At 38.8% G+C, this 22,576-nt stretch overlaps 1 protein-coding gene across 2 annotated transcripts; it reads right to left on the bottom strand.

Moving 5' to 3' along the window:
- Nucleotides 1-223: 223 nt before the first annotated feature.
- zgc:113279 (uncharacterized protein LOC553749 homolog) lies at nt 224-13,042 on the bottom strand. Of its 2 annotated transcripts, XM_026339349.1 has the most exons (11): nt 12,695-13,042; nt 11,810-11,931; nt 9,678-9,702; nt 9,442-9,479; nt 9,145-9,292; nt 8,745-9,060; nt 6,667-6,772; nt 5,943-6,089; nt 4,887-4,947; nt 4,482-4,645; nt 224-2,884 (listed from the first exon to the last, which is right to left on the bottom strand). In XM_026339349.1, exons 1-11 carry the CDS (start codon nt 12,864-12,866, stop codon nt 2,852-2,854), a joined length of 1,332 nt encoding a protein of 443 aa, XP_026195134.1. In that variant the 5' UTR covers nt 12,867-13,042; the 3' UTR covers nt 224-2,851. The 2 variants fall into 2 exon arrangements, with proteins under 2 accessions (XP_026195134.1, XP_026195125.1); XM_026339340.1 differs by lacking the exon at nt 224-2,884 and having other exon boundaries at nt 3,998-4,645.
- Between the last annotated feature and the right edge of the window lie 9,534 nt (nt 13,043-22,576).

The raw sequence follows: 22,576 nt of genomic DNA on the forward strand, positions 1-22,576 counted from the left end.
TCTCCATAGAAATGAAACAAAACCTGAAACTGACTCCGACTTAACTCGACTGCAACTGTTGCTCTATTATTATTATTATTGATAGTTTTCCATGGATGTGTGTAACAGTACAAAAAGAGAAAAAATATTATGCTTTGGATAAAACTATCCAAATGTGAGTTCTTTTCGTAGACCTTCAGAGTGCTGTGCCTCGATGGAGCAAACAATAAATAAGTTGAACAACTTTTCCTGAACCCAAAACTTTAATGAATTCTATAAAATGAAAAATATATACATGTTACAAAAGGAGGAATTATGATAATGACAACCAATACCCACCCAAAGCAAGAGACATACATGTTACACAAATGGAGACAATTACTGAAGATGTGCAAAAGCAGTTTAAGCTTAGGTAACCATCATTAGACTATAGTCAAGCTAGCAGGCTTCCACTTTCATCTTCAAACATCAAGAGAAACATGATCAGGAATTTAAAAACCTTGTCACTGACACAGATTTGTTTCTGGTTAATCAGAGTTCATCATTTATTACAGACAACACCACTGTGGACTGAAACTGTGACATCATCTGTCTAAAATCTGCGTGATTCACCGAACATCACATGATAATGCAACAGAAGAAAAACCCACCTGAAGATAAAACTGGTGTCATCAGTAAAGCAGTCATCAGTGACTGCTTATGAGATTTTTTTTATAGTTGACCCACATGTTTCTCTCTATAACACCCACCCACAAACACACTTATATAAATATACATTTACATGAAAATAAATGTGACTTGATCACAGTATTAAAATCACAATAAAACCTAACCTGCTGATTACCCATGTTAACGTTAACCAATCTTGTACACAAAATATGAGACATATTTGACTCACTAACAAATTATTCACACTGTTTACTCTAGAGCAGCTATAACAAAAATACACGTCAAGGCTCCAAGTCAGTCAATTTCACACAAGCTACATTCTGCAGCTCGATGACTCAGATCTCTACTAACAGTCTCCTGTTAACTGTACAAGTCTCTTAACTTGCTGCATGCAATGTTATCTTTTCCACTGTTGCCGGCCACCACTTTGCAACATCATACAGAGGATATCATCAAATCAATTCTTTAACCTTAAACTTGTATCTTGAGTTAAGTTTAACTCAGAAAACAAGGTTCGTGGTAATCTTTTTGAAGTGAGAAAAAAGTGATGCAGCATCAGTGAATCAACTACAAAACAAACTCTAAATAAACTCTGACAAAATTTTGGTGTTGAATTCCCCAAAGATATAATTTTAAAGACAGTGACTGAATACATCTTACTAAATGATGAAAGGCACCATCTAGTCCCAAAGGTCCCAACACCTTCTACACATAGAATAATTAATAACATACTACAGGTCTTTAAAACTTTACATGAACTACAGTGTCCACAGCTTCATTGTTGGTTGGTTTTCTGTTTCTACACATACTAAATAAAGATGATATTGACAGTTTTAAAGCTGTTGAAGGTTTCCTTTTCTTCACCTGCTTGTTCATTCTGCTTCCAATCTTTAAGCTAAGCTAGCCAACACATTTTGAATGGTTCACTTGCGAATATTTAACTGTTAAACCAGTACTGCTCTCTCTCCCAGGAAAGAAACCAAATGCATTTGCCACAATAAGTATAAGTTTAAGTTGAGTAATTCATCAAAACAGCTGAGAAAAGCTGACAAACTACAGTATCTGCTTGATTATACTGTATATTAGGAAAGCAACTCCCAGCACTTGATGAGCTACAAACTGTTACAAACTCTTAAATAAGCTAAATCACATGAAGGCAGTCAAACTGTATTTACTCCCCATCACCAGACCATACATAATAAAAATTATAATGTCCTCCAGCATGAAAGTCATTAGAAAGATCCAGTGCCTAAAAAACAACAACAACAACAACAACAACAACAGAAAAACAAAAACAAACAAACAAAAAAAGAAATTAAATTTGGTCTATTTTAAACCTCCTTAAATCACTTCTCTTTTAGAGACGGCTACTCATCCTCTGCGAGCACTACTACACAGCCTTCTTCTGACAGAACTTCTGCCGACTAGAGTCTAATGGAGTTAAATTTGTATCTGTGATTATTTCTTTTTCTGTCTCTCAGTGGAAAGTGCGGTTTATTAATCTTCTGGTGGTGTGGTCACTTTGAGTCTGCCTAATCGTGTTTCGGATACACAACAAACAAATTCAGACTTCTGACACTTTCACTTAGTTCTCACATATGCTTCTTTCATACATGCACTGACACCCTGAACTTTGTGTGAGTACACCAGTAATAGTCCAGAGTATTCTGGGTTTATATGAAAATATAATATTTTCAATTTAAACATTTGGATTCTAGTATCTATTGACTGGTTCTTGATTGGCAGAAAAAAACAAACACACAACAGACAAAAACAAAATCAAGTCCATATCAGTCCAGTCACTGGATTCAGGACTAAGTAAACATCAACAAACTAAAGGGATACTGAACTGTCATTAAAGTGTTTCATATTTTTATAATATTCTCATAGGATTTTACACCTGGATCTCCACAGACTAACTGAGAACAATTTGTTACTAAAATGTAACAAACAATGGAAGTTTCTTAGAAACCAGCTGAAGGGCACCTAATGTTTCTGTGCAGATTACAAAAAATACCTGATTGCAAGTCAGGTATTTTTACCACACACAAAACATCAGATGCTTTACATAACAAGGCTGAATTTATCCTTAGGGAGAAAACAACTACAAATCAGTTTTCTCCATGTCAAATTCAAGCCTGAACTAACTCAGAACATTACTGTCGGGTTCCAAAATGCCCTGCCGGGCCAGTGTGCCAAGAAGTTAACCATTTCTAGGCAGGATATGTTGGCTCGCCTGGAAAAAAAGAGGAAAAAAAGAGGTTAGTGGATAATAACTTAACATATCGATGCTTAAGTACAAAAAACATATTCTGGAAACAAACTTTATTAAAATGAAAGTCTTAGTCTTAGTTAGAAAGACCTTAGTGCTAACACTAGCATGCTAATGTTGATGACCACAGAATTAACATACTATAGAAGCAAAAATGATCATTAAGCTCAAAGTATGAACTACGTTGTAAAATTTCAGAGGTAAATTGCCATGAGATGTTCTGGTCATCAGATATTATGCTCTGTAAACTGCAAGCCTCTGCTTATGCTTTTACTGTATGACAACATTACCTGGAATGCAAAAGAACTAGGACAAGGGAACAAAGAAGAATTAGACAAACAGGTTTAGATGTTAGTACATTTTGTTTACCAAGTTCTTCACTACCAAGTGCTGCCCTGCCAAAAACTACACTGCCCGTAAAAAAAAAACAAAAAACAAAATGTTGTTGGAACGCCTTTAGCTTTAATTATGGAACACCTTCTCTGTGGCATCGTTTCAATAAGCTTCTGCAATGACCCAACATTCATTCGCATCCAGAGTTGCATTAATTTCTCGCCAAGATCTTGTTTTAATGAAGGCAGAGTCAGACCGCTGTGCAAAGTCTTCTCCAGCAAATCCCAAAGATTCTCAATGGGGTTAAGGTCTGGACTCTGTGGTGGTCAGTCCATGTGTGAAAATGATGTGTCACGCTCCCTGAACCACTCTTTCACAATTTGAGCCCAATGAATCCTGGCATTGTCATCTTGGAATATGTGTTATCAGGAAAGAAAAACTCCATTGATTAATAACCTGGTCATTCAGTATATTCAGGTAGTCAGCTGACCTCATTCTTTGGACACATAACATTGCTGAACCTAGACCTGACCAACTACAGCATAACCAGATCATAGCACTGCCCCCACAGGCTTGTACGGTAGACACTAGACATGATGGGTTCATCACTTCACCCTCCTCTCTTCTTACCCTGATGCTCCCATCACTCTGGAACAGGGTGAATCTGGACTCATCAGACCACACGACCTTCTTCCATTGGACAGTTCTTAACCCAGTTTCAGTAGTTTCATTAATCTCCTTAGATGTTTTCTTTGTTTGATTCATGACAATAATTTGACCCTTCTGAAACAGATTAACATCTTTTCCACGACCACAGGATGTATCTTCAGATATGGTTGTTGAAGAAATGAGAAGCATCAGTTAGGGTTTAATAAACTGTTGCAAGCTGAAACATAATCACACATGCAGTAATTATCCAAAGGGAGGATCCAACCTATTAACTTTTTTTTGGACGGGCAGTGTATCAACAAGCGACAACTGTATTCAATATTTTTGTTTGAATGTCTCCTGGATATCTTCCAGTAACAAATGAACACATGGTCACATGTGATCCAACATTTTACTCTCAAAATGGCATTCCAGATGCAGCCACAATGCTATAACACAATACATGTCAGATGGTAAGAATAGCCACTGTAATACTTAATGAAACTTAATTACTGATGACGCCCATCAACATTTGCACCCAACATTTCAACACAAAAATAGTTGTTACAGAGTGACATACCATGGTATGAACGTAGCTGCCCATCTGCAGCAGACACTCCAGGGTCTCCATCATCTGCTCTTGATGAAGCTTGTGTAGTGTGGTGTGACTTGGGGATTTACTGCTTTCCAGCTTACGTACTATGGCCTTCAGAGCCAATGAAGCACACTGGAGGACACTCATTCCTAAGAACACACAAACATTTTGATTAGTGAACTTCTGATGAACTTTCATTTCTGATGTTGCACTCCCAAACCACACCTAACTGATCTGAACTGATACCTTTCTAACAGTCTAAACATACTCAGTAGACCTTAAATACACACTCTATATTTTGTGATGTGTATTTCCATTTTCTGACAGCTATGCAATTTATGATTGTTATAATTCTGAAATCTGTAGAATTTAAAAGGTCACAGTACACACCAGAGCTATCAGTAGCTTCGACATCAACATACACACCATCCATCATTGAGTGTTTTAGGACCTAAAAGAAAGCATACATAGTGGTTAAGGATAGGTTTACATATATTTGAGCAAGCCAGTTTTTCTAGTTCGACAACAAAAAAGGCTGTTACCATGTTTTCATAAAGTATAGTACTATGGTTGATGATGGAAAATTGCTGAGATTTTGATATTATTTAGAGAAAAAAAAACTTTCCAAAGAACTGTGCTCTCTTTTTAATGAATCCTGACAACATCACATTCTCTTGTACTACTAATAACCTCAACAACATAAACTAAAATGTACAGTTTGAGGATTGTGTGATTGTGACTTGATGAAGCAGTTTGGTCAAACAGGATCTGCCATTTGTATTTGGGCTGAGCTGGAGATGGGAATATAGTTCAAAGAAAACATCTGCTTTGAAGCATAATGACTTGTCGTTGTACACAACTACAATATGAGCTCAATGCACACTTTGTAGGTACACTATTTGTTCTTCTCATATTTGTTCTGCTGAGTCATCCATCATACAGACAGGTTCACTCAACACTGACACCAGAGAAATAAACACTGAAAACTAAATAACTAAAGGATGAAATTAAATGACACATTGTACACAATGGGTGTGGCTTACAAAACCAGTTCTGTTGGTTTTTTCTCATCTCACCCTTTTAAAGACACCAACACAAGTGGAATCTTCATGATGTGAAAACCAACACTCAAGCACCTGAATAACCTGTTTGGGGCAGAGGCAGCCATATTTGTGGCATACTGTAAATGTGGCAGATGGAGTCATGTTGCCTATTAAAAATAAATATGATCTAATATGTTGAGTGATGCTTGTGAACTAAAAACTCAAGGAAAAGTAAAGAAGATGTTCCCCATGCCATTCTTCTCTTGGCAAACTGACAGAATGTTTTTTTTATTACTTTTGACTTTTTATCTCAGATTTGAAATTTTTACCTTATCAATCTTTATGCAATGCACCTCCATACAAAACACGTCTTGAATAGCAGAAAGGAAAACAAGGCTCTAACCTCCAGGACTCTGAAGTATCCTTTCTCTGCACTGAGATGGAGACAGGACTTTCCAGAGTTGTTTGTCTCGTTGACATTGGCCCCCAGATTAATCAGATCTGCCACCATAAGGTGATGGTTGTTCTTTGCTGCATAGAGAAGGGCAGTCTGGAAATATAAGGTTATTAACATTGAAACCATATTTTAAACAATGACTAGACAACAACATCATGAATATTTACAGAACACCACTCTATCTTTGTAAATATGTTTTTAACATGCCTGATCGATACACCTACTGCAGGTAGGGGAGATATGTGATGAGACATTTAAATGTTGAATAGTTAACGTTACAGATGATTGTGCCAACATTGACAAACTGTAAACACAGCTGTTAAAGTTACAAATTAACTTTCAAATTAATATTGTTTACACTGCCTACCTAACTGTATTAAATATGACCCAATCACTGTGAGCAAACTGTAGCAGAGATTCACTAAGACAGATTATGTTGTATTAAACAGCAGGGAGAGTGCATGTACTTTGTTTTAATATGATCTTCATTAATAAAATATCACATTGATACTTCAGTTCCTATAATACTGAAGCTGATCTTAAAAATGAATTTTACAGAAAGGGGAAGGACTGAAACACAGGAACTCACTGTATACTGTAGATCATTTTACAAGAAGGCTAATTATATACAAGAATTACAAACGTAAATATAAAATGGTTTGTACCGCACCATTCCATCACTATCTTTAATATCCAGGCTGTTGAGTGCAGCCATCCTTTTAGCGATGGCATAGCCAAGCGCCCTCTTCCCAACACATGCCACTTTATGGAGAGCTCTAGAGGGACAAGCACAGACCAACATATGGTTACTTGCTGCAGTTAGTTCAACTTTATTTAAACAGAAAATCTCAATGGGATTAAGAGACCTGAGAACAAATTACATACAGTACTATGCAAACGTCTTAGGCACCATTTGCTTTGTTCTGTTATGAGAAATGACCAGTATTTATTTCTCTTTTTACATTAGAAACAAAAAAGGGGTTTCTTGGCTTTTGCCTTTCCACAAAAAACATCTCTGGTCAAGCTTCTTTAGGCTATGGAAGGACCAACATGACATCCACATGAAGCTGCCAGATGCTGAACCAGGTCCTTACACTTATTTGTCACTTTAGCCAACAGAACGTCTTTATTATGTTATGTTTGTGTTTTTTATCACTGTGAACATATTTCCTATGTACACTAGCTGTATTCTAATCAAGTGACTACGATATAAATAGGTATATAGTTATAATAGCACTGCCAAACCAAAGAAAAATGTAATGGTGCCTAACACTTTTGCACAGTACTGTATGTACGTTGTACGTCAATCTACACAATCTAGTAACTGGGTTACACTGTACAGTAGTTGCAGGTGATTCTAAAAGTACACTGAGACACAGAGACTTGAATGCAAAAAGCCCAGGGGCTTGAGTGAGCTCAGTAAACTGATCTACATTGAATGTTTTTCCTCGCAGACATTTTGACTAGTCACAGTAAAGAAAAAACAGGTGTTACATTTATGTGAACAATGTTAATGAGCAATTACTTTAAGCTCGGCTTTGTGTCTTTAAACAACAACTGTGAGACACCTACGCATTACAAAGAAGAAAAAGCCCAGTGAAGCACAAGTTGAAGTTACACATATGAAGGAGAAACTCGTATGGTGACTCTCACAAAAGTGAGGCCGGCACAGTTTGTTGCCATGCAACTCAACTGCCAACAGTTGTGTAATAAATTCAGGCTTGTGATACTAATTATGTAGCAATTCAGCCTCAAGCCAGGGGCAGATCAACCCTTGGCTTGAGGCTGATAAATCATGTCTCATGTCACTTCTTTCAAACCTCAGCTCCAACTGACTCAAGTGACATCACTGAAGGACATTTATCAGCAGTGTAAAGAGTACTACATAATTTTATTAGTTTAAAAGTAAAGATGGTGAAATTATATTCAAGACAAAGTACAATTATGTCTGCAGTATCTACTCAATCAATCTACTCAAAAGTAAAAAGTAACTTGAGTAAACATTATTTTGTAACTTTTTGTCCTTTCCCAGGCAATGCAGGAAGGACATGAGCATATATGTAAGATTAGTTATTTCAGATTTGCTGATGTCCCCTTCTGGCAAAATCAAAAACTGTTTCAATCTTTTCAGTCTATCAGTGGGGTGTTCTATGTTCAACATGCACTGCAGTGCACTGATACATACCTTTATTCCTTATTTGGACAATGTAGCTGGCAGCATAATGTGTGACAACTTGACTAAAATCGGTAGGCTTTACAAAACAGTAATTTACAAAGTAGCACTAGAAAGAGGTAGCTGATGTTGTGATGTTTATGAGGTTTATGATTGCTATAAAAACTGGAAGATGAAGGTTTCAAATCACAGCTCTAAAACAGTTTATCCATGCTACCAGATGTCCAACCACAAATATTAATCCATTCCATTGCAACTGTCTAAATGCTTTGACCACATTCAACACAAACTTACTTTTTTTTTTTTTGCTTTAACAACTGATTTATTGTCTAGCTGGACTTGTCAATCCTAATCTTAAGTCTGACCAATCATTGAATTTTCCATTAGGTTTTGTTTCTTTTTGTTTCTATCTTTTAAATAGCGAAAATACTTCAAATGTCCAGTTACTTTGTCTTAAAATCCAACATGAAAAATAATTGTGTTGAAATCATTACGCTGCCTGAAAATAAATAATAAATAAAAATCACAATATGATATAACCCCCTAATGCAAAGACACACTTGCTCCAAACTTACGTTCTACCGTGTTCATCGATGGCCAGCAGTGCCGCATCAGAGATGTCCCTCAGCTGCTCCTCCTCTTTCTGCAGCTGCATCCAGAAGAAAGCAGAGCTGTTCAGGTTCCAGTCCTGGTTTTGAGGATCAAACCACTTCTCCCCTCTTCCAGCTTCTCTTCCCGAGTTTGAAAGGCTGGGAGGCTGAAGGCTGGTGTGCAAGATGCTAGGAGGAGGAGACAGGGCGTGATGATATTCCGCTGTGCCTGGTGAATAGGTCACGTAGTACTGGGGACTGGGGATCATTTCATCTGACTCGTCACTGTTGTACTCTATACCTGGGTTAAAAGATGCGGCATGTGAGGAGTTGCTGCATTTTAAGAGGCAGCTCTATAAATATGGAGCTGTTTGACATGAATTACCTGATAGAGACCATTCAGGAGACACTGGAGGGTTGGAGGAAAAGAAAGTTTGGGAAGGGGAATGGTAGGTAGTACAAGTCCTAAGATCCTCTTCCAGCACCTCGACAATGATTGCCAGCTCCTCCAGGCTTTTGGTGGGGTGTTTCCTCTGAAAACCAAAAACAGCCAAAGCATGCAGTTATTCGAACTGGTCCTCAAAACTGACATGTGATTTATAGCATTTCCTTCTTCTGCCTTTTAAATAAAGTGTGCGGAAAATTCTGGGAGGAGTTGCAGTGTGTGTTTTTAAACACTCACCCTGGTGGTTCTGCAAGTTTTGACGCGTTTCTTATCTCCTGAAAAAGATAAGTTTTCCTTATTACTCAGAGTACTATACATTCCAATTGTTGTCAAACTATAGCAAGAGTTTAGCGTTAATGGTGGTTAACTGCACCAGTCATTTCAGTACTGAACAGGAAAAAGAACATTTACAATTAATGGAGAAACCTACATAAGACATTTGAATTACTGTTATGGGTGTAGGTTGTACTAACCTTTGGCTGTTTTGCTGCAGGCCTCCTTCATTCCCACATTAGTTTGATGTGAAAAGAAAAAAAGCAACCATTATGTCAGTGTGGGCTGTTTTCTATAGACTATAGGCTCAGACACAAAGCACATCATACAGCTGGACCACTCAGATCTTCGGTCTAACAGACAAGAAGGAAGCATTTCAGGTGTGGAGTCAGTGGCTTGGTTAACTTCAAACTGACGCACTGAAAAAACTCACCACTCAGTTTTAATCAAAACTAACAAGAGAAACAAGCATTTTCTTGTGTCTCTTAGCCTTTTTTTCTAATTTGTGTGAACACAAGAGAAAAGAAGTTCCAAGTTCACTTTTGAGTTTGGCAGTTGAATGTGGCAAAAAAGATTATTATAAATATGCTTCACCAGCAATGTAGTAACAAAGCTGTGTGATTATTTAAATTTCACTTTCAACTACTGATTTGGCCTTCCAGTGATTAGGAAAACAATGTAAAAACAATTATTGCAAAAAACTCATTTTAGATGTGACATTTAGACATAAACCGATATTCCTCAAGTAATCTTACCTGCTAATTATAATATTGGTTGATTCTTATTTATTTCCTAAGCACCAATAACTGAGCATACGAAAACTATGACTGTAACTTTTCTTTATTGAAGAATTACTTTAGAATTGCTATGACTATTAAATATTTTTCTCTCACTCTTATTTAGGTAACTGGACAAACTTCTAAGCAAAAACGAACTGGTGTTTTTTTTATTTTCCTAGATGTAAAAAGGTGCAAAAGGCTACAGAGACACAAGAGAGAAGAAGAAGGCACTACATTTTTTCAGAACTGTTCCCCTCCAACTTATTTTGGCTTAATATGTAATACAAATTGTGAGCTTTGAGTTTCCACGGCCAGAGCAAGTTATGTGTGTATCTGTGTATAACAGAGCAACAGAGCAATAACAAGCATTGCCCTACGCCCTGTTCACTTTCTGAACTGATTAGACCACCAGCCTTAGGCATTAGTAAACATGATCCAGAGTAATGGTTTGAACTGGAGAGTGTTAGTGACATTTGCAAATATACTAATTATACCGTGTTTCACTTTTATTTGAAATTAATAGGCCAGTTAAAATCCAATACAATTCACAGATAAAAATGTAATAAATCTAAGTCATCGAGTAACCGTGTTAAATAATAAATAAATGATGCATGTGGACAAAGTACGTGAACCCTTTGAATAATTACCTAAAGATACTTCTACTGACACTAACTTTGAGTTTGCACCGCACAAGAGGAATATGGCTCACCAAAAGGAACTTTCACAGGACCTGCGATCACGAATTGTTGACTTACATAAAGCTGGAATGGGTTACAAAGTGATGTCAAAGACTTGAGAAATTAACCAGTCTAAAGTTAGGCAAACAATCTACAAATAGAGACACTTTGCAGGACGCTGCAGTAGTGCGTCAGGACCAGGGGCAAGATAAGAGAAAATTAATGCGTAAAAGGCATGTTTTTACAAAGACAGGTAATTTTTTTTATTTCTATGAACTAAAGCAGTATCCACCTTTAGAGCAGCGGCCCCCAATCTGCGCCACAGACCGGTTTAATGTCAGACAACATTTTGACGGACCAGCCATTAAGGTGTGGCGGATAGATGCAACAAAATAAAATGTATTTTCTAAATATATAGGCGTTTTCGATCAAAATTATATTTTTGCCGATCAAAATGAAGTGACAAAGCAGTTTTGAAGGCATCATTAACTCATTAGCGGGCCAGTCACCGCATATTATGCAGAACGGGCTTGGTGTGTGGAAACAACCTGTAGCAACAAATCCATATTTCCAGTAGGACTTCTGGAGAGAGAATCCGGTAATTTTCCAATTGTTCAGAATCAGATAATAAATAAAACTGAAATAATAGATATCACACATGTAATAGCCTACTTTATTGCAGAAGACAGTAACCACGGTCCAAAATAACAAATTTAAGTGGCTTCACATCTCACTTAGGAGATGCTACACATTCTCTCAACCCATGTGACACCTGCTCATTTCCTTACACTATCCTCTGTTTGTTTGCATATGAAAATGCATATTGAATATATGACAATTTCCATATTATTTAAAATCTTCATTATTAGCCATTACCTGAAGGTCTTGAGATTCACAGCCTTTGGCTAGGCGGATGTTTCTCAGCAGATCTCTCACTGGCATTTTGACACGTACTCCAAGGTAGACTTTCTCTCCACCATAAACAGAGTATCTATCACCTGGAGGAAAAGGAGGAAAACAAAACAACACCGGAAAAGATAATGAATCCTTATCATCGCTGATACTTAGACACAGAATCAGCTGTTCCCACATCTGATGTGATGTTTTGTTCCCAGTGCCCCATGCCTGTTGGACTGGGTGGACTAATATTATGCATTTTAATCTAGCGTTGAAATGACAGCAACAGTAATTGCTGTCAGGAAGACAGATATTGCTCTGGCACACTGATCTACGTCTGATACTTGACTGTATTTTAGTTGGAATTCACATGAACCCAACATGTTCAAACAGGTATAGCTCTGACACTAACAGCTAGATATGTGGATACGTGTGATGGACATTAGGATGAGATTAAAGACAATAACTCACAGCAAAGCAGGAGAAGAAATACTGGGATTACTGATGTTGTAGCTGTAGTTATTATTTCCCACTTGTTGTGGGTTAATTTGTAGCTTAGTGCTTTAAATAATAAATTGTTGTTTCACTGGGAAGTGCCGTAAGATGTATTGGTAAAAAATAAAAATATAAAAATGTCCCCTTTAAATAACTGTAATGCTGAAGTTTAACTTGCACAGCTGTGTGTTTAGCTAACACACACGAAAACCGGCCCCGACTTAGCAGCTCAGCTAACGTTAGCAAGTTAGGCAACAAGTTAGCTACGTTTGCTAAAAACCCAAACTAGCAACATAGTTTAGTCGAGCCAAAACAAACACTGACACTGAACTAGTAGAGCTGTTTAACCAACAGGTTTCCCGACGTTACCTGTTTTTATAGCGCCCACATCCTGCACACTCAAGGCGGGAACAGGTGTGTGAGGCTCGGTCAAACCCGCCGCGGTTTCCCCTGACAGGTGTGGAGGAGAGAGCCCAGCGCCGTGGTCTGCCGCTTCATCACGAATTTCTTTTGGTTCTTTTCTTTTGTACCTTCCTCTCATCTTGTACAACTACTGACAAGAGAAGGAAACGATGAAGACAGACTTAAGTCCTGTAAGCGTTAAACACTGACCCAGTTACTGCGGCTGCAGCGTGAAGCGCCCTGTGACGGGGCCGAGTCCCAGCAGCTGACTGTGCTGCGTCTTTCTGCTCTGACTGACTGACTGTCTTTCTGCTCTGACTGACTGTCTTTCTGCTCTGACTGACTGTCTTTCTGCTCTGCCTGTCTCTGTCTGACTCTGACTGACTGACTGTCTTTCTGCTCTGACTGTCTTTCTGCTCTGACTGTCTCTGTCTGACTGTCTTTCTGCTCTGACTGACTGACTGTCTTTCTGCTCTTACTGACTGTCTTTCTGCTCTGTCTGACTGTCTTTCTGCTCTGACTGACTGACTGTCTTTCTGCTCTGACTGACTGACTGTCTTTCTGCTCTGACTGACTGTCTTTCTGCTCTGACTGACTGTCTTTCTGCTCTGCCTGTCTCTGTCTGACTCTGACTGACTGACTGTCTTTCTGCTCTTACTGTCTTTCTGCTCTGACTGTCTCTGTCTGACTGTCTTTCTGCTCTGACTGACTGACTGTCTTTCTGCTCTGACTGACTGACTGTCTTTCTGCTCTGACTGACTGTCTTTCTGCTCTGACTGACTGTCTTTCTGCTCTGACTGACTGACTGTCTTTCTGCTCTGACTGACTGTCTTTCTGCTCTGACTGACTGTCTTTCTGCTCTGACTGACTGACTGTCTTTCTGCTCTGACTGACTGTCTTTCTGCTCTGACTGACTGTCTTTCTGCTCTGACTGACTGTCTTTCTGCTCTGACTGACTGACTGTCTTTCTGCTCTGACTGACTGTCTTTCTGCTCTGACTGACTGACTGTCTTTCTGCTCTGACTGACTGACTGTCTTTCTGCTCTGACTGACTGTCTTTCTGCTCTGACTGACTGTCTTTCTGCTCTGACTGACTGACCGTCTTTCTGCTCTTACTGACCGTCTTTCTGCTCTGACTGACTGACCGTCTTTCTGCTCTTACTGACCGTCTTTCTGCTCTGACTGACTGTCTTTCTGCTCTGACTGACTGACTGTCTTTCTGCTCTGTCTGACTGTCTTTCTGCTCTGACTGTCTCTGTCTGACCGTCTTTCTGCTCTGACTGACTGTCTTTCTGCTCTGACTGACCGTCTTTCTGCTCTGACTGACTGACTGTCTTTCTGCTCTGTCTGACTGTCTTTTCTGCTCTGACTGACTGTCTTTCTGCTCTGACTGACTGTCTTTCTGCTCTGACTGACTGTCTTTCTGCTCTGACTGACTGACTGTCTTTCTCCTCTGTCTGACTGTCTTTCTGCTCTGACTGACCGTCTTTCTGCTCTGACTGACCGTCTTTCTGCTCTGACTGACCGTCTTTCTGCTCTGTCTGACCGTCTTTCTGCTCTGACTGACTGTCTTTCTGCTCTGACTGACTGTCTTTCTGCTCTGCCTGTCTCTGTCTGCAGGCTGCAGGAGCTGTGTGAGCTTCATATGAGGCCACACGCCTACTGCTCAGGGGCGGGTCCACATCAGATCAAACATCTGGGAGACGGTGGAAAAACCTGTCTGGTTCAAAGTTAAAGCTCTGATCTTGAGAACCACACTCCCTGTCACAAAAGTCTGAACACACCTACTCCTTCAGGTGTTTTTCTTTATTATTGATTATTTGTACATCCGGTTTGATCATCTGGTTTTCACTCATCTTTTCTTTTCCAACAGGACAACGACAGCCAACACTCCTCCAGGTAATGTAAGAGATATTTGAAGGACAGTGATGGAGAGCTGCATCAGATGACCTGACATCCACAATCATCCAGTCTGAATCCAGTTGAGATGGTTTGTTATGAGTTGGACCAGAGAGCTAAGATGCCACGTGTAATAACACCACTTACATATTCTTTCCTTGTTTGTTTGTTCATCGTTTGGATGTCTTCAGTATTAATGTACAATGTTGAAAATAATAAAACTAAAGAGAAAGGCAAAGGTCAGTCCAAACTTTTGACTGGCTCAATTGACTCATTGTACAATATAAATAATAAAATAAAATAATTAAGTAATAAGTTCAGTGTTAGATAAAACCCCACAACTTTACATACTGCGGAAATATCAACTATGACCACTTGTACCTCTAAATAGAAATAAATAACAATAATAAAAAATGTTCAGCCCTTGCCGATTTTTGTTCTGACTGTTTCCAATGATGACAGGGTTTTCTCTCTTGGTTACTGTTCTTTTCTCTCTCCTCCTTCCACTCACCCCAACTGGTCGAGGCACATGGCCGCCCACCCTGCGCCTGGTTCTGCTGGAGATTTAGCGGACTTTTCCCTCTCCACTGATACTTGGTGCTGCTCAAGGGGGATTTGTAGGGTTTTCCATATAATTCTACATAGTAGTATATGTTTCCATGTTATTCTGTAAGATCTTTACCTTTATTTATTTATTTATTTATTTTTGATCTGAGTTAAAATCTTTCACGGTTGTGGTGACAGTTCTAACCTATGCCAGCATGGAAATTTTCCACCTTTGTTTGCAATTAAGCAACATATCATCTCACCCAAAAGGTGAAAGAAAATTCATTTGCTACCTTCAATGTTCAGTGTTAATGGACTCCAGAATCCATTAATAAGAGCTGTCTGAACTGATCTGATTGAACTTGAATCCATGAAGTCAAACGTTAGTCAAAGTCAGTAAAAATTCAAAACTAAAATCTCTCACCTACGAGTATTTCTTATTTCAACAACTACCCAGTCGTCCTGGCTAAGGTTCTACAGGCTTCTGACGCCTGGATTCAGGCAGTTTATCTCATTTGTCTTTCCAAGCTCAGACTGGATGGGAAACATTTGTAAACTGACACCTTACGGTGTCTTCACAGATGTTTAGCGGGGTTTAAGTCTGGTCTTTGGAAGGACAGTTAGAGACTCAGTGTTGTCTGTTTGCTTTGGATCATTGGTCATGCTGAAGGTCTCAGTTCTTGTGCTCTCTGGAGCTGGAACTTCTCTGTATTTGGCTACATTCATCCTTTACTTGATTCAAGCCAGTCTCCTTGTCCCTGCTGTCCATAAGCCCTTTTCATGGCATCAAGCTACCACCATGCTTCACTGTAGGGAAGGCTCTAGTAGTTGATGAGCAGAGCATAGTGTCTGCTTGATGTAGTGTAGAGACCTTTAGATGCTGTTTGGTAAACTCCAAATGAGTGGTTTCCATTTAATGATTCTTCCCTAACGATTGGATTAAAGGGTAGTAATTAGTTGTACTGTAGATATATACTAGATGTTTGTCCCTTTGCCAGATTATTTCATCTCTGCAGAGCACTAACTGAATCTCTGTTAGAATAATCAAACTTGAAACTGATTAGGGGCCAGCCGACACAGTCATGTATTGATCACACTTTCCTCCATTTACACAGTCACATTGTTATGTAGGAGCAGTGGTGAAACATAACTGAGTGCATTTAATCAGGTGCTGTGAATTTTCCATGAATTCTACATGGAAACCAAAATGCTTAAAGCACTCATGTTGTCAGACCAGTTATCACATGTTTATAATGAAGTGGGGCCCCACAGTTCGGTGTCTCTTCTAAAGGCCTCTCTGGTATGTGTTAGAGTGTAAAAGCATACTTAGGAATGCACAATATTATTACTCATCCTTATATAATAGTTCTGAAAAATGAAAGAATAAGAGGAAACACATTTTGACTGACTCCGTTCTGACAGTGATTGTCAAAGATCAGATATGAGTGAGATCTAGGATTTTTCAAGAAATTGGTCAGGTGTGATATGATAAAAACTGATGTGAGTCACTGTAGGGCAAAACAATCTGATGTGTGCCACTATTTTCCAATACCAGAGTCCCCATGCTCACAGTAACAATGGAACGTTGTTGTGTTTAGTGCTGTTACAGTACAATACAATAATATCATGTTCACTTATGATGTAAACTTATAAGTTATGTTAAAGTCATTCAGAAAATTCAGAATTTGAAAGTTTTATGTAAGTGTTACCCTCACAAGTGCTTTGTCTTGTTTGCTACATGTCTAATTTGACTAATGAATCTCCACCTCAAAACATTTTTTAAAACTTGTTATAATCTACATAGTTTTTCAGCATGACAGTGTACATGCACATTTCTGAGACTCCAGGGGCATGTTTTTATGTTGCAAAAGGGCATAATATAGACAATTTAATCATAGCTCTCATCGAGCCTGTTGTTATCATTGGCAAATCTGTTTATGTATTCACCATTCTGTGTGAAGCCTACCATGGCAGAATCATCAGGAAGATGGTGACATTATCATTAATCTTATCATTATTCCTACACACACACACCAATGTGTGGGTAGGATATGAGAAGTTTAAATTCAAATCAATCAGTTTCAATATGAGGAGATTAGGTTGTGCAGTATTAAAAGCACATGAAAAGACTGAGGTCAGTGGAAAAATATGATAGTTGAACCTGGCAAACAATGCTTTAACCGCATCAGGAGTAAGGTGCAGCTCAAGAGGTCCCTCCTTGGGAGTCATGAGCCAGACGTGAGCTGTTCCAAACAGGCTTACTGCTGTTCTATAGAAATGTCCCCTCCAGTTTAAATTTGCATTCCCTCTCCCACTGTTAAATAGCCCTTTAAAGGTCCATTTGTGCAGTTTATTCATGTCCTTTTCCCCACAAATGGCAGTTTCTTCTAGTTGATAGCCAGTTTAACAACCTTTACGACCTATGGCTTGTTATTAGAACAGCATTTTAAAGATTTACAGCACATGGGATTACAGAGTCAACACAGGAAATGGTACATCTACTGTCAATTTCATCTTCAACATAAAAAATGGTCCCATTGGACATGGACACTCACTCAGAACATTAAAGAGTGCTCAATAGGACCAAACAACTGAAGACAATACAAAGGCTGAAAGGCTGCAACCAAAGCTGGATTAGAGGCGCGCATTTTTGAAAGCCTACATTTACAGTACATACAGCACGCGAGCAGACTGGAAAAGGCACACAACACTTAAATAAAAGGTCAAATCTTACAGATGGGGTGCGTTCTTTTTTCAAGGGGCTTATAACCTGCAGCCTTTAGTTGGACTGACTGTAATGCAGTACTGTACAGAAGTTTTGAAGGTTTCGTCCACCATGGAATGAGGACTTGGTTACAACCAGACCTCCACTGGTCTACATCATCTTCCCATCATGCGCTCTTTCATGATGTTTACATTTAGTCCCCTGGCGCCATGTAGTGGTTTCAGAATGATCTTACAAGACTTTTGTTTGAAAGAGCTGTAATTATGAGTGGTCACCACTAGGTTGCAGTAGTGTATAATAAAGAAACAGCTTCATTGCTTTATTACAGCAGGATTGACTCCTCTAATAGTGTGTTCCTCAAACTCCTGCGGGTTCTTTTATTGCTTAATTTAACTTTAATTTCTTAGTTTTGACACTGTCTGTGCTTAAAAGAGTTGATTCTGACATGTTTCTACTGGCGCACAGACAGAAACTGTTTTTTAGCGTCTACACACTCACACAGTGAAGCACAAGTTACAACATTCGTTTGATATTAATCAAATTCATTAATGTAACACACCTCAGTGGTAAAAAGGAACAGTGTGTGCACCACTGTATCCTGCTATAATACAAACTGCAAACATTACAAACTGTAATGTGTGTGTGTGTGTGTGTGTGTGGAGTTTGAATTCATGGTTTTCTATCCTACTCAAGAAACTGTGCAAGCCCTCACTTGTGTAGGGGTGGATTCATTCAACGAGTTTCTGTGTAACTTGTGTTTTCTGCACCTTCCTTCTCTGTTTCTGAGAAGAGCCACCGCAGGGCTACTGCCTTGTAGTTGCTGTATGAATTTCTAATGGGATCGCAGTCAGTGACAAATAGCACTTTCAGTCATTTATCAGTGTTGAGACAGTAGACAAAAATTCCAGTCTCTAAATGTTTAACCCGGAAATGTTTTCTGATATTGCAGACAGTCATGTTCAAAGTGCGTTTGGGGAAACCCCCACAAATAACCTTTGTGTGCATATTAAACATTGTTTTTTGGTGTTAAATAATAGAATAGATGTTTTTTTTGTAGTATCAGTTAAATCAATTGCATGCCCAAACCACAAAACTAATGATAAACCACGCACTTGTGAAATATGACTCATTCAAACAATTGGACTGTTTTTTTAATAACTGTTACAGATGCATTTTTGATTCATTACTCAGTCTTTTTTCCACTCTCAGCCAACCTGACCTGTGAATACTCTCTGCCTATATGGTAGGGTTATAAAATAAAATATATATAACTGCCCTTTGCATGTGAGTGATAACTAGACCAGGGCAGTTCTGAGGGAAGCTGATGTTTAACTTAGATAAACTGTAAAAACACCTGGTGCAGTTATCCATGTCCCAGCTTAGAAAACAAAAAGGGAACTTCCATAACTTCCAGGACATGGCTTCCATCCTGAGGGATGTCTTGATGGATTCAAGGTAGAATTTTATAATGCAAAAGTGATTACTATCATATGATTATTATTGAGGAAAGCACGAGTGATCCTGCTGCTGGACTTCCACACCTCATTATGTTTGGCCCCTGACTACATCACTTGCAGTATCAAAGGCAAACCAAAAGTATATGGTGGAGAAAGTATTAAAGTAACAACTGTCTTATGTGAAGTCCCATTTACCTAAAAGACAGACATCTGTGTTTGCACAGTTTGGTTTGAGTACATTACCACCTCCTACAGTGACTCAGTTGGTATAGCTGGCAACTTAAGTTAGATAAATATATTAATGTAAAATATTAAACTTTATCTAGATTTTAAGTTAGTAATCAAACTTTTAATTTAGATAAGATTACATCTTCACTTTGAACTGTCTTCACTCAGTTTTTTTGAGTGAAAAAATGCACTTGATTAAAAGTATTTCCTGGAGATATTTTCTAAATACGATCAGTGGCGACTTTATTAAGTACACCTGCGAGTCCAATGCAATGATTGAGCCATTCAGCCTTTACAAAGATAACAGTTCTATTTTGATTGACGGTTTCTAAGAGGTAATGATTTAACCATGTTTACTGTTGTAGCTATCCTCTGCAGTGCTGTTGAATTGACATAACAGTATATTGAAGGTTTATTTTTCCCAGGTCATCTACAAACATAAGAGGGGTCAGGGTTTTTATATGACTTTGGTCTGATGTTATGCAGAGAGAAACTAAATGGACAGATGATTTGTCAATGATTGTCTATATAACTTATTATAAAGTAAATGATACGCCACCAGTGTATCAAGAGAACACTGCTACTTCTAACAGTGGCTGCTGGTTACGTTTTGTCTCCCCTTCTCTTCACTGTTTGATGATTTATTCAACTAAAGCAGCTGTGCAAGCACCTCACAGTTTTCTGCCCTTCCGAGTGTTTTGTTTCAGGCCTACAGTTTTTGCGGCTCTTTCCTCTTCACAGGTAGGAGGGTCAGCACTGTTGTCTCACATAATGACCTTATGTGCACAAGATGCACACGTGTGTGTGTGTTGTGTGTGAAAGAGAGTGAGAGTGTGACTCAATAAGTGAAAGGTGATAGAGGAGCCAAAACCCCTCCAGAGAAGATTTTGTTTGCTTTGCAGGTCGAGGCGTGCTCAAGGCCTCTTTAAGGCTTGGCATGTACACACAGGCCAAAGACCAGGCAGAGCTGGAGCCTGGCACGGGACGACAAGCACAGTGAGGACTGATAGTTACATAAGTTATAAACAAAGAACTTGAACATTTTGTTCACTTTTCATTCTAATTTGCAACAAAATAGGAGGCATTTTTTGTATGCAACCGAAGTTCACCAAGAGCATCTGAACACTCCAGACTGCTATTGTTGATGGAGCTAAGGTCGAGTAATTCTGGAAGAACATGCTGCACTATGCATTACTAGTCCTAGTGGTAAAGTATGGTGCAGAGGTATTATGGTTTACAGCTTTTCTGTCTCATGACATGGGCAGCTTGTCATTATGGAGGACAAGATGATTTCATCACAGTGTCACAGGATAATTCCAGGGTGGCTGTCTGCAAGCTGAAGTAGCTGCAGCAGGACAATGACCCTGAACATCAAAGTACAGTAAAGCTATTACAGAATGACCTAAAAAAATGAAAATTATACTGTAACTTTCTATTTTTTATCTTTCTTTTAGCAAATCTAACTTAGTAGTAGTGATACCACTAGGGAAATAAAATGAAACCTGTATGCCCTCCCTGAATATTAGTGTTTAGTTTGGCGCTCACGTAAACCGTTCCTCTCCTCCAAAAAGAAAGCACTGTTAAACAAACAATGCAGTACTGTGAGGAGGAATTGTTCAAAATTCCCCACAGACGTTGAGCAGGACTGGTCCACAGCTACATGAAGCACTTGTCTGAGGCTACTGCTGCCAGTCCCGCTTAATTTTTCATTCAGCACTATGAAGGTTCAGTGTCTACAGCTGTGATTTAGATGAAGATCCGTCCTCAATTTCATGATCAGTTCATGCGGAACACCAGATCATACCAGATCCATTTCAGGCTCTTTGAGGCTTGGCATGCACACACAGGCCCCGACCACACACACAAATAATATAATACACACACGCACACATTACACATTACATTCGTACACATTATATTTACATTAGTCATTTGGCAGATGCTTTTATTCGAAGTGACTTACAAAGGGTTCACCCAATTTTGCTTGTTACAATATATAAAAGTAATGAAGGAATGAAAGGAAAAAAAAATCTCCACAACAGCAGTTTGAAGTGACACTTTTTGGCCACATTCATCGATTGAATTGGACCAGAGCAAACAAACCGAGGTGTGAGAACGCCCTTAAATACGTCCTCTGTGAGGTTATACAAGTGCATAGCTGCCTTTGGCTATATTTTTTTGACCGTTATTATTATTATCATTATTATTTTGTTTGAAAATACAGAGATTTGGGTTTCCATGGCACATAAGCTTTCCCACTCTGGGAGGAATTAGGAGCCAAAAGAAACGATGGTTGCATGTAGGTTTTGGGACTTTGCCAAAAATATTAGGCAAGCCCTGAATGAAGAAATATGATGCTTAGAGGAAAATTCCACCTTTTAACATTTATATTTTCAGATGCCACATACAGAGGCATGAGTTGTATTTCAGCAAGACTGTTTTAATTCGTTTCCTCCTGCCCATTTAGCAGTTTCCCTCCCAAGCCTCTGAATCTATATCTACCCTTTGAATTGTAGGAACATTACTGCTACTGCTCAGTAAGTCTTTTCAAACACATGACCTGACATTGGGATAGCTCTCGTTGACCTCTACATACATGTGTTTGTACTGTAATGGTGGTCGCTTAAGGCTTTAGGCAATTTCCCACCTTTTGCACACAGTAAGATGTAATCTGACACATAAGACGGCATTTTCTTGATTTTTTTTTATTTCTTACCTGTCACAAGCTGTCTTTTGTCTTTGCCCTTGCGGTCATTTTTAAAAAAGAGGCATTGCATAACTACAAATGGACTGTCATACTGCTGCTGTAGTGAAACAGCAATGTGTAGAACATGAATACATTAAAAAGTGAGACACCTCACCTCAGGTGTGTTGTAGTAAGTGTCTCGCAGGCACTTAGGAATCCACTGTCTTTGTTTTGTCTGGTTTAGATTAGAACAGATAATAATAGGCCAGGTCCTTTCAGTGTACCAAGAGCAGCGCTGATATGATCAG

Source organism: Anabas testudineus, chromosome 13 (assembly GCF_900324465.2).
Source record: "Anabas testudineus chromosome 13, fAnaTes1.2, whole genome shotgun sequence".
Classification (NCBI taxonomy): Eukaryota; Metazoa; Chordata; class Actinopteri; order Anabantiformes; family Anabantidae; genus Anabas; species Anabas testudineus.